Source organism: Pongo abelii, chromosome 7 (assembly GCF_028885655.2).
Source record: "Pongo abelii isolate AG06213 chromosome 7, NHGRI_mPonAbe1-v2.0_pri, whole genome shotgun sequence".
NCBI lineage: Eukaryota > Metazoa > Chordata > Mammalia > Primates > Hominidae > Pongo > Pongo abelii.
The window spans coordinates 24,284,631-24,297,434 of NC_071992.2; the positions used below are offsets into that span (position 1 = coordinate 24,284,631).

General features: G+C 38.4%; 1 protein-coding gene across 5 annotated transcripts in view; it reads left to right on the plus strand.

Moving 5' to 3' along the window:
• The window catches only part of PPP3CC (protein phosphatase 3 catalytic subunit gamma), a 99,035-nt gene that overhangs the window by 32,018 nt on the left and 54,213 nt on the right, over window positions 1-12,804 (plus strand). For all 5 annotated transcript variants that reach the window (XM_002818882.6, XM_063726579.1, XM_063726578.1 and 2 more), the window contains exons 2-3: window positions 2,303-2,500; window positions 2,848-2,972. In XM_002818882.6, coding sequence (XP_002818928.4) covers window positions 2,303-2,500; window positions 2,848-2,972 — 323 coding nt within the window. The remainder of the gene's footprint in view (window positions 1-2,302; window positions 2,501-2,847; window positions 2,973-12,804) is intronic.

Here is a 12,804-nt window from a genome sequence, read left to right on the forward strand (position 1 = left end):
GTTAAAATGAGTCAAGTAGTAGCTGAAAGCATGATGAAACTTAGAATAGGACTTTCTTTACTTGTAAATGATACAATATGGTATGGCTAGATTAAGTCTTTTAAAAATACCCATAGATTTCAACTTGGTTCTTAAACTTGGTTCCATAAAGCTGGAAGTGGAACCATTGGACATATATCAGAAATTCAATTGAACGCCTTCTTTTAAATTTATGGTTTACAGACTTGTGGCTCTTAGATCCCAGTGGATCTAAAGTAGACTGTGTTATAAAGTAGGCACATAACAAGACAACAGCCAATTTAAAAATATTAAATGAAGTTGCTAATTCTCCATGATATTATATATATAAACTTTGTACCTAATGTAAACTGAAGGTAGTTATTAGCATTTCCAGATTAGAAAACATAACTGGACTTCGTTATCTGCTTTTTTTTTTTTTTTTTTTTGAAACGGAATCTTGCTCTGTCGTCCAGGCTGGAGTGCAGTGTCACCATCTCGGCTCACTGCAACCTCCATCTCCCAGATTCAAGCAATTCTTCTGCCTCAGCCTCCCAAGTAGCTGGGATTACAGGTGTGTGCCATTACACCCAGCTAATTTTTGTATTTTTAGTAAAGACAGGGTTTCACCATGTTGGCCAGGCTGGTTTTGAACTCCTGACCTCAGGTGATCTATCTGCCTCGGCCTCCCAAGGTGCTGGGATTACAAGCGTGGGCCACACCGCACCTGGCCCCTTATCCATTCTTTTATGATCTGTTACTACAGCAAATTATTCTCAGACATAGCTCCATCTTGGTAGTAGTGTTCTGGTTATTATCAGTAACAAAGTACATTAAGCTACTGCCTTTTGTTTTATTCTGTTTTGTTTTGTTTTGTTTTGAGACGGTGTCTTGCTCTGTTGCCCAGGCTGGAGTTGGTAGTGGCGCGATCTCAGCTCACTGCAACCTCTGTCTCCCACGTTCAAGCGATTCTCCTGCCTCAGCTTCCCGAGTAGCTGGGGTTATGGGCACTTGTCACTACACCTGGCTAATTTTTGTATTTTTAGTAGAGATGGAGTTTTGCCATGTTGCCCAGGCTGGTCTTGAACTCCTGACCTCAAGTGATCTGCCTGCCTCAGCCTCCCAAAGTGCTGGGATTACAAGTGTGAGCCACTGTGCCCGGCCTAAGCTACTGCCTTTTAAGAATAAAGTATATATACACAATTCCCCTGATGAGTAACTATAGTGAGACTTCTATTTTATTTTATTTGTTTTTTATTTTTTTTGGAGATGGAGTTTCGCTTGTCGCCCAGGCTGAAGTGCAGTGCCGTGATCTCGGTTCACTGCAATCTCCACCTTCCGGGTTCAAATGAGTCTCCTGCCTCAGCCTCCTGAGTAGCTGGGATTACAGGTGTGCGCCACCACACCCAGCTAATTTTTGTATTTTTAGTAGAGATGGGGTTTCACTCATGTTGGCAAGGCTGGTCTTCAACTCCTGACCTCAGGTGATTTACTCGCCTCAGACTCCCAAAGTGCTGGGATTACAGGCGTGAGCCATGGTGCTCGGCCGAGACTTCTAAAACATAGGTGTCATTAGGTCAGTTCTATAGGAGAAATAAATGCCATTTTAGTATTGTGACTACTTTTCTTTCATTTTCTTTAACCATAGTTTCATTTTTAACACCTTTTCTCTAGATAGAAAAACAAAGATACTCGTATCATCTAGTGTCTTGTCTCATTTATAACTTGTTCCCTGAATCAGCTTCAAGTCTTTCATGTTTATGTATAAAACAGAGCCGGGTGCGGTGGCTCACGCCTGTAATCCCAGCACTTTGGGAGGCCGAGGCAGGTGGATCACCTGAGGTCAGGAGTTCGAGAGCAGCCTGGCCAACATGGTGAAACCCTGTGTCTACTAAAAATGCAAAAATTAGCCAGGTGTGGTGGCATGCGCCTGTGATCCCAGCTACTCAGGAGACTGAAACAGAACAATTGCTTGAACCCAGGAGGCTGAGGTTGCAGTGAGCCGAGATCGTGTCACTGCATTCCAGCTTAGGTTGACAGAGCAAGCCTCCATATCAAAAAAAACAAACAACAAAAACCATTATAATTTATGCACACACAAATATTTAAAATGACTGTGACCTTTTTATACTTAGAATTGATCATTTATGATACATAGTATCTTAGAATTTTTTTCCCACGTACTGGTGCTGTGGATGTGAAATCATGGTGATTTATTAGGTTTAATTTGTCACGTAAAAGAATTGTGTTCTGTTGTTCTCTATACATTTAAATATTTTAAATTATTATTATTATTTTTTTGTAGCTGTCCCCTTTCCTCCAACCCAACGGCTTACTTTCAAGGAAGTATTTGAGAATGGGAAACCTAAAGTTGATGTTTTAAAAAACCATTTGGTAAAGGAAGGACGACTGGAAGAGGAAGTAGCCTTAAAGATAATCAATGATGGGGCTGCCATCCTGAGGCAAGAGAAGACTATGATAGAAGTAGATGCTCCAATCACAGGTATAAAAAGTCTTTGCATGATACTTTTTTACAGTATAGAATTGCGTGAGCAGTTTTGAGAAATAATTACAAATAACCAGCTAAAAAGTGGTGTGATAGTTTTTCTAAAAATTATGAGACAGTCAGGATTGGTTAGGCTATTTGCTATTAATTGAAGAAATACAATTTTAAGTGTCTCATATTTCCAGTAGAACTATTTAGTATGAATAGATTGACTACAGTTATACAGCAGTCCTGTCAAAAGCTAGAGTGATTTAAGTTAAAAGTTAAACTGTGATCTCTTTTGGTGTAATGCCCTTTGTCTTCTAAGATATAATTTCTCACCTCACTTTATACTTTTTTCCTAGTATGTGGTGATATTCATGGACAATTCTTTGACCTAATGAAGTTATTTGAAGTTGGAGGATCACCTAGTAATACACGCTACCTCTTTCTGGGTGACTATGTGGACAGAGGCTATTTCAGTATAGAGGTAAAAATTAAACTGGATATGTTGGGACTATTATATTGTCTTTTAAAAAAGATGATTTCCATTCTTCAGTAGAAGAAATTAAAATGAGAACTCTGGCAGAATTGATAAACTTTGTTACTTTCAAAATTAAAGTAGTAGAAATGTTTTCATTGATAGAACAGTTATTCCTTTTTTAAAACCAGTAGAAAATCTGACAAATAGGCTATATATTAATATTAACCCAGTTTTACAAATGGTTAAATGTTCACTAACTTCTCCTCTTGAAGATAGTATACAGGATTGTATAAAAATGACATAAATTGCTGTTCACCCTAAATGGGGTTTAGATTAGCTGACCTTAATTATAAGACCATAAGCTGCTGAGCTACAATTAACACTTAGATTAACTGCCAGTGCTAAATAAGCACTAAGCTTTTTGTAGGAATAATGTCTGGTACTGGTACACATAGTAGCACTTAATAAATGGTCACTGAAGGGGAAAAATGAGTTGTAGTTAATGAAAACTTACACTTTTATATATTTTGAAAATGGAAAGACAGAAACATGGTTAGAATTAAATAGAAGCTTTAATGTGTAAAAGATAAAACTACTTTAGAACTTTATGCAAGGACTTGAGTACAGTGGAACCACAGCACATTCATAGTTAATGTTCATTGATTCAACTCTACTTGCTGGCAAATAAAAGAGAAAAAGACTTTTGAAATAGTGTGGGTAACAGGATTTGTGATGTGACCAAGAATAACCATGAGCTGAGAAATTGAGTCTGCTTTCTGTCTTTGCTGTCTATAGTCCTGCCTGCCCTCATTGTGTGAGAATCTCACTGTACTAAGTGTGTTTCTGGTGGTTAAAGGTTTATTGTCTTGCAGTCTCACTCCTAAATGCAAGTCAGCTCTCTCACCTGATGCCCAAGCAAAGGAGCAGCAGTTGCTCTATTGCTGTAGAAAAAATAAGCAACAAAATGGATTTTTAGTTTTCAGTGAGACAAGCAATCTAAATTCATGAATCAGAAAAGTTCAATGTTGGCCGGGCACGGTGGCTCACGCCTGTAATCCCAGCACTTTGGGAGGCCGAGGCAGGCAGATTACGAAGTCAGGAGATCAGGACCATCCTTGGTAACACGGTGAATCGCCGTCTCTACTAAAAATACAAAAAATTAGCCGGGCGTGTTGGCAGGCACCTGTAGTCCCAGCTATTTGGGAGGCTGAGGCAGGAGAATGGCGTGAACCTGGGAGACGGAGCTTGCAGTGAGCCGAGATTGCGCCTCTGCACTCCAGCCTGGGTGACAGAGCGAGACTCTGTCTCAAAAAAAAAAAAAAAAAAAAAAAAGTTCAGTGTTAGTTGCCAGTGCACAAAATTTGTTTAGTGTCAAATGTGAGGACAAAAGTTAAAGGTATAAACTGAGAAAATGGTAAAGCCCATTTTTCCTGCTGCTCAGTAAGTGTCCAAGGTCTCTAAATTGGTACTGGGAATGGGTGGAGATCATCCTTGCAGACTGTATCATTGAAGAGCTTCCCTGTTGCCACTCATATCATGCATGTTTCAGTAGACAGTAAGTCAAATGTGTGGATGTGGGGCTGCGCGCAATGGCTCACACCTGTAATCCCAGCACTTTGGGAGGCCGAGGTGGGTGGATCACCTGAGGTCAGGAGTTCGAGACTAGCTTGGCCAACATGGTGAAACCCCATCTCTACTAAAAATACACAAATTTGCCAGGCATGGTGGTGGGCACCTGTAATCCCAGCTACTTGGGAGGCTGAGGCAGGATAATCGCTTGAACCTGGGAGGCAGAGGTTGCAGTGGGCTATTGTGCCGCTGCACTCCAGCCTGGGTGACAGAGCAAGACTGTCTCAAAAAAAAAAAAAAAAAGAAAGAAAGAAAGTATGGATGTTAGAAAGACACATTGAGTTCAGTTTATTTCTTTGTGTTTTTGCTAGCATGAGGAGGTTTTAGACAGTAAAGATTAGAAGAATACAAAACTTACTGAATTTCTAATTAGCCATTTTATTTTATTTTATTTTTTTAGAGATGGGGTCTTGCCATGTTGCCTAGGCTGGAGTACAGTGGCTATACACAGGTGCGATCATTTCGTACCTCAGCCTCCAACTCCTGGATCCAAGCCATCCTCCCGCCTCAGCTTCCTGAGTATCTGGAACTATAGATGCACACCACTGTGCCTGGCTAGTCATTGTATTTAATAAAACAACTTTTTAAAAATTTATTTATTTATTTATTTTTTGAGACAGAGTTTCGCTCTTGTTGCCCAGGCTAGAGTGCAGTGGTATGATCTCGGCTCACCGCAACCTCCGCCTCCCAGGTTCAAATGATTCTCCTGCCTCAGCCTCCCAAGTAGTTGGGATTACAGGCGCCTGCCACCACGTCCGGCTAATTTTTTGTATTTTTAGTAGAGACGGGGTTTCACCATCTTGGCCAGGCTGGTCTTGAACTGCTGACCTCGTGGTCCACCCGCCTTGGCCTCCCAAAGTGCTAGGATTACAGGTGTGAGCCACTGCGCCTGGCAATAAAACAACTTTTTTTTTTTTTTTTGAGATGGAGTCTTGCTCTGTTGCCCTGGCTGGAGTGCAGTGGCACGATCTTGGTTTACTGCAACCTCCGCCTCCTAGGTTTTAAGCAATTCTCTGCCTCTGCCTCCTGAATAGCTGGGATTACAGGTGCTTGCCACCACACCAGCTAATTTCTGTATTTTTAGTAGAGATGGGGTTTCACCCTCTTGGCCAGGCTGGTCTTGAACTCCTGAACTTGTGATCCACCCACCTTGGCCTTCCAAAGTGTTGGGATTACAGGCATGAGCCACCGTGCCCAGCCTAAAACAACTTTTTAATGATAAATTATTATGCCAAATTATCTTCTGATTAACTCATATAACTTAAAATAGCTTTAAAATAGTTTTAATTCATTAATACATTCAATAAAGCACATAGAAAATATCAACAATGATTTTTGCACATATATCATGTTCAGAATATTTTGTGTTATGCATTTTTTTCCTCACTTATCAATAAAGTTTCCTGAGTGCCAACTTTATGGCAGGTTATGAGAATAAAGAATAAAATGTATGCTCTGTAGGAGCTTCCAGTCTAATAGAAAAGATACACTTACGAATAGACTTTCGGTATAATATAAAATGTGCTTCTTGAATTAACAGTGTTTCTCATATTAGGACTTAGCACAGTGCCTAACACATAGTAGGCACACAGTTAATATTTGTTGAATGAATGAATGTTAATAAATCATAGTTTGTATTTAGCTTTATCCTGTTAATTAGATGTTTGCTAACTTAAAGGGTTTTTTCTGCAATAACTTCAGAGATAAATGAATCAAAACTTTAAGGTGACAATGACGTTTTATACCAGTGTTAAAACCGAAGTATGAGATCTATCAAGTGTTCATTGGAAGTCACTTATTTATAAACCACTAAGATTATAAACTTCTATAGGCTATAGCTTACTCTAACATGTTGCAAGTATACACTTGAAAAATAATTTTTTAATAAATATTCTTGATAGCCATGAGTGTGATGTTTTTGTTTAATAGATGAAAATAAGGTCATGGAATTCTTATTAAAATTTTTTGTTATAAATAATTTATTTTTAATAGAAAAATTGGGAAATGCAGAATCTAGAAAACAAAAACTTTCTACAAATCAGAGATAATCACTGTTAATGTTTTATTATACTTTCTTGCAGCCTTTTTTCTTCTTTTACATTTGTATATATTTTGTTTTTAAGAAAATTGAGAGCATTTTGTATGCTCCTTTTCTGATCTTCTTTTTCCACTCAAGATTGTATGGAAAGCATTTTTCTGTATTGTTTTCTCCAGAAGTGTAGTGTCAAAGTCAAATAAAATAGAGACAAATCTCTGAAATTAAAACATTTTATCTGGGAAGAAAAAAGACTAGCCTGGCCAACATGGTGAAACCTCGTTTCTACTAAAAATACAAAAATTAGCCAGGTGTGGTGGTGGGTGCCTGTAATCCCAGCTACTTGGGAGGCTGAGGCAGAAGAATGGCTTGAGCCTGGGAGGTGGAGGTTGCAGTGAGCCCAGATCGCCCCACTGCACTCCAGCCTGGGTGACTGAGCAAGACTCTGTCTCAAAAAAAAAAAAAAAAAAAAAGAAAAAAATGCAATTTGGGGCATACACACAGACTGAGCGGTCTTTGGTATGTCTGAAGAAAAGAGAAGGTTAGGTTTTATGAGAAAGAAAAATGTTATGTATTGCTGTTTGAGAAAGTTCATTGACACTAGTAAGGTTCTGGAGGGCTGACAAGTTTTACTTAATCTCATGTAATCAATTTATATTCTGCTTGATCTCCGTTAATAGTTTCATGAGTCCATCAGTTTATTAGAGTTGTGGAAATTTTTATTTAGCCTGTTGCACTTAATGTTATCAGCAACCTATATTTAAGAGTACTTGTTGAAGTCTTTTCCATGAATCTGATTGTGCATGTTTTTAGAGACAAAACAGTAACTGTGGATGACAAAAGCTTAGAACAGCCATGGTTAAAAATCTGATGAAAGTTTACGATTGATAAGGAATTTTGTTATTTCTATTATAGATAGCATTTTAGGATACAATAATCAGAATTAAGACTGAAAACATATTAGATTTTTATGAGTTATACAATTTTTGAAACATTTATATTAACAACATACCCATAAATGCAATGAAAAGAAGATCTAGTATCACTTACCATTTAACAGTTTCTTATATAATTTACTAAATGAGCCTGATCATTTCATATCTCTGTAAGATGAGAGATATAGATCTTTTGAGGCTTTCCAGGGGCTGAACTGGAAAATCCCAAAGTTAATTTAATTTAATTTTATTTTTTTGAGAAGGAGTCTCGCTCTGTCACCCAGGATGGAGTGCAGTGGTGCAGTCTCAGCTCACTGCATCCTCCGTCTCCCAGGTTCAAGTGATTCTCCTGCCTCACCCTCCCAAGTAGCTGGGATTACAGCCCCCCACCACCGTGCTCAGCTAATATTTGTGTTTTTAATAGAGATGGAGTTTCACCATATTGGCCAGGCTGGTCTCGAACTCCTGATCTCAGGTGATCCACCTGCCTCAGCCTCCCAAAGTGCCAGGATTACAGGTGTGAGCCACTGCAGCCAGCCCCAAAGTTAATTTTAGGTCAAAAGTACTTAATTGAGGCTGGTCACAGTGGCTTAAGCCTGTAATCCCACTGCTTTGGGAGGCCCAGATGGGAGGCTAACCTGTGTCCAGGAGTTCAAGACCATCCTGAGCAAGACTTTGTTTCTATAAAAATAAAAAACAAAAAAAGACTTAATTGAGGATTTGATTTTGGCGACATTTGTCAAAGATGTCAAAAGCCTCAGAACATCTGATCAAAACAGAATCACACAGGTCACTATAAAATAATGGTCATTTGGCTGTGCGCAGTGGCTCGTGCCTGTAATCCCACACTTGGGGAGGCCGAGGCAGGTGGATCACCTGAGGTTAGCTGTTTGAGTCCAACATGGTGAAACCCCGTCTGTACTAAAAATACAAAAAATTAGCTGGGCGTGGTGGCGGATGCCTGTAATTCCAGCTACTCGGGAGGCTGAGGCAGGAGAATCACTTGAACCTGGGAGGCAGAGGTTGCAGTGAGCCAAGATCGCGCCACTGCACTGCAGCCTGGGCAACAAAAGCCAAACTCTGTCTCAAGAAAAATAAATAATAATAATAATAATATTCATTCAGCCAGTGATAATCAAAAGATTTCCAAAGTAATACAGAAAGTTACATGGATGTAAAAATGTTAGCTTCCTTAAAGCTTAGTTTTCCTAAGTAATAAAATACCTAATAAGGGCAGCACAGAAATTATCTTGATGAAATGTGAAAGTTTTGTGTCCTTTTTTTTTTTTAATGTTTTAAATTCTGGTATACATGTACAGAACATGCAGATTTGTTACATAGGTATACATGTGCCATGGTGGTTTGCTACATCCATCAATCTGTCATCTACATTAGGTACTTCTCCTAATGCTATCCTCCCCTAGCCCCCCACCTGCCGACAGGCCCCAGTGTATGACGTTCCCCTCCCTGTGTTCTCATTGTTCAACTCCCACTTATGAGTGAGAACATGTGGTGTTTGGTTTTCTGTTCCTGTGTTAGTTTGTTGAGAATGATGGTTTCCAGCTTCATCCATGCCCCTGCAAAGACATGAACTCATCCTTTTTTTTGGCTGCATAGTATTCCATGGTGTATATGTGCCACATTTTCTCTATCTAATCTATCATTGATGGACATTTGGGTTGGTTCCAAGTCTTTACTATTGTGAATAGTGCTGCAGTAGACATACGTGTGCATGTGTCTTTATAGTAGAATGATTTATAACCCTTTGGGTATATACCCGGTAATGGGGTTGCTGGGTCAGATGGTATTTCTGGTTCTAATCCTTGAGGAATCACCCCACTGTCTTCCACAGTGGTTGAACTAATTTACACTCCCACCAACAGTGTAAAAGCATTCCTGTTTCTCCACATCCTCTCCAGCATCTGTTGTTTCCTGACTTTTTAATGATCGCCATTCTAACTGGCATGAGATGGTATCTCATTGTGGTTTTGATTTGCATTTCTCTAATGACCAGTGATGATGAGCTTTTTTTCATATATTTGTTGGCCACATAAATGTCTTCTTTTGAGAAGTGTCTGTTTATATCCTTTGCCCACTTTTTGATGGGGTTGTTTGTTTTTTTCTTGTAAATTTGTTTAAGTTCATTGTAGATTCAGGATATTAGCCCTTTGTCAGATGGATAGATTGCAAAAATTTTCTCACATTCTGTAGGTTACCTGTTCACTCTGATGATAGTTTCTTTTGCAGTGCAGAAGCTCTTTAGCTTAATTAGATTCCATTTGTCAATATTGGCTTTTGTTGCCATTGCTTTTGGTGTTTTAGTCTTGAAGTCTTTGCCCATGCCTATGTCCTGAATGAAGCATATAAAAATTTTGTTTCTTAAATAAGCTACCAAAAAGGTGAAGAAAAACCTTCTGTATTATGATTGTTTCTTCTTGTGTGATGTTCACTTACATAACCTGGAAATCAAACCTGATGAAAAGAGTACTTGAATTAATCAGACAGAGGAAGAATGTGCCCAAGATTATGAGTGTTGCAATTCAGCTACATCAAGAAAAGCCAAGACACATTAGAGGAAAACATTGCTTTTTTAGGCTTTTAAGATAAACCTCTTAGTGTCAGATCATACCAGTAGAGTTAGAATAGGAGAAAAAAAGTTATAGGAGCAGATGAAAAAGTTGGAGAGAGTCACCTTCTAGCCAAGCAAAAAGATATACTTTTTCAAGTGGAGAAAGAACAGAAGGCAATAATATATGACTTGCAATCACGTGCAGTGAAGGACAGCAGAATTTGAACTTCTGAGGTATACATCTGAGAAGTTTCAAAAAGAAACAGATTTCAGAATTAAGTATCAAAACCTCTTGCAGTTTTACTAAGAGAAAGTCAATACTTTAAGAAAAGTCCTGTTCTACCATAGGAGACCAAATTTTATAGTTTTGTCTTAGTGTCTTTTTACTATCAAAGCTCAATCTTTAGCAAGACCATATGTCATTTTATTTTTTTTATTTTTCAATTTTTATTTATTTATTTTTTTTGAGATGGAGTCTCGCTGTGTTGCCCAGGCTGGAGTGCAGTGGCGCAATCTCAACTCACTGCAGGCTCCGTCTCCAGGGTTCAAGTGATTCTCCTGCCTCAGCCTCCTGAGTAGCTGGGACTACAGGCATGTGCCACCATGCCCGGCTAATTTTTTGTATTTTTAGTAGATACGGGGTTTCACAGTGTTAGCCAGGATGGTCTCGATCTCCTGACCTTGTGATCTGCTTGCCTCGGCCTCCCAAAGTGCTGGGATTACAGGCGTGAGCCACCGCGCCCAGCCCCATATGTCATTTTATTTTAATTATAGCCAGCTTGATCACATACAAAATTCCATTTATAAATTCCGTTTTCACAAACCCTATTACAATTTCACTCAGACCATTAATGACATGCTTGGACTTTCTGCTTTGTCCTGTATTTCCTTTCTTAAATAACCATTTTATTTTAGGATGAAAATTTGCCACATAAGATTCTTTGTCATACAAAATTATTCTATTTCTCAATAAAGAACACATTTTAATGTCTATCTTATAATTAAAAAAAAAATTTTTAAGAGACAGGGTCTTGCTCTGTCACCCAGACTGGAGTGCAGTGGTGCAATCATAGCTCACTATAACCCTGAACTCCTGGGCTCAAGCAATCCTCCTGCCTCAGCCACCGCAATTAGCTAGGACTATAGGTGTGTGCTACCACACTTGGCTAATTTTTTTTTTTTTTTTTTAATTTTTTTAGAGATGGGTCTCACTGTGTTGTTCAGGCTGGCCTCAAACTTCTGGCCTCAGGATACCCTCCAACCTCAGCCTCCCAAAGTGCTAGAATTATAGGCATGTGCTACCACAGCCAGCTTTTATCAACAATTTTAAAAACAATTAATTTATCAAAGATTTACTTAAGTCACAAGAATTGAGAAAACATTTGAGTTAATTACTACATATTTTATATGAGCACTCATTTACTTAAACCAATCAGAATAAATTTTTTTAGGGATTTCTGGCTGACTACATGAGTTTTTATTATGTAGACACAGCATACAACATAGTATTATACATAATATAAGCATATCTACACAGATATACATACTTATAAATAAATTCTTATGGCTTTTGTTTTAGAGTTTTGGTCATTAGATAGTAAAACCTCACCAATTTATAAAAAACAGTTGGATCCAGATTATCTTTCTGACAAAATGGAATAAGGCCAAACTTAATGTTCTTTTTTAAAACAGGCAATATTATAAGGGTTGTGAACTAAATTTTGAGTCAAGTAGTTTGAGTCAGTTACCAATAAACTGGATTTGACACAGAATAGTTAATTGTGGAAATATGACTGAATTATCTTCTAACAAGGTCTGTTCAGTATTTTATTGGTCTCAATTCTTTATCCTTGAAGATAAAAGTGTTGCCATTCCTTTTACTACGGGCAGGCTATCTTTACATGGGAATTTCATTTTTGCAAAGGAAACAGCATGAAGGTTAAAATGATTTTCTTTAATATCTGCTGGTTTTAAGTGTTTTACTTAAATGGTCAGTATGCCAGAATAGCTGAAGAGTTTTGAAAAAAGAGAGTTTAGTTTAGAAAAAGATAAGAGGAGGCAGAGCGGGAGGGAAAAGCTCTAGAGAGGAAAGTGTTTCAACTAGCTTTGAGGCAGTATTTTGTAGTGAGTCATTCTTTGAGTCCTGAATCCTTTTTTTTAGCCTCAAAATATCAATGAGATACGCATATCTTATTTGGAGTGTATTATTTTATAACTGTGGTCTTTTAGTTTAAAGAACAACAGACTGTTTGAATGATCCTTACAATGTTTGAACATGTTACCGGCTGGAATCCCAGAAAATATCTTGGTATGCCTTTGAATTTTGAGAGCCCATTTTATTGTGGGTTTAATCCCACATACACAAAAACCAATTAAATGTAAGCAGTGAATTTGCAAAGGCCAAATAAACGCAAGCACAGATGGGAAAATAAAGTACCCACTTACCAAGAAGGATGATAAGAAGCCTTCTCCAACTGAAAGAAAAAAGAGAGATCCCAAGGCCTCAACCCAAAGGGAAAAATCCCTTCCCTGAGACCCCCACAGCCAGGGTCTACAAGGAGGAAAAGAGTCTTCCTTAATAGGAGATCTCTCAGCCAGATCAGACAGGAAGGGGAAAGACACCGTCCCATCCAAATCCCAAATAAAACAGAACTCAAACAAAATCGGGAG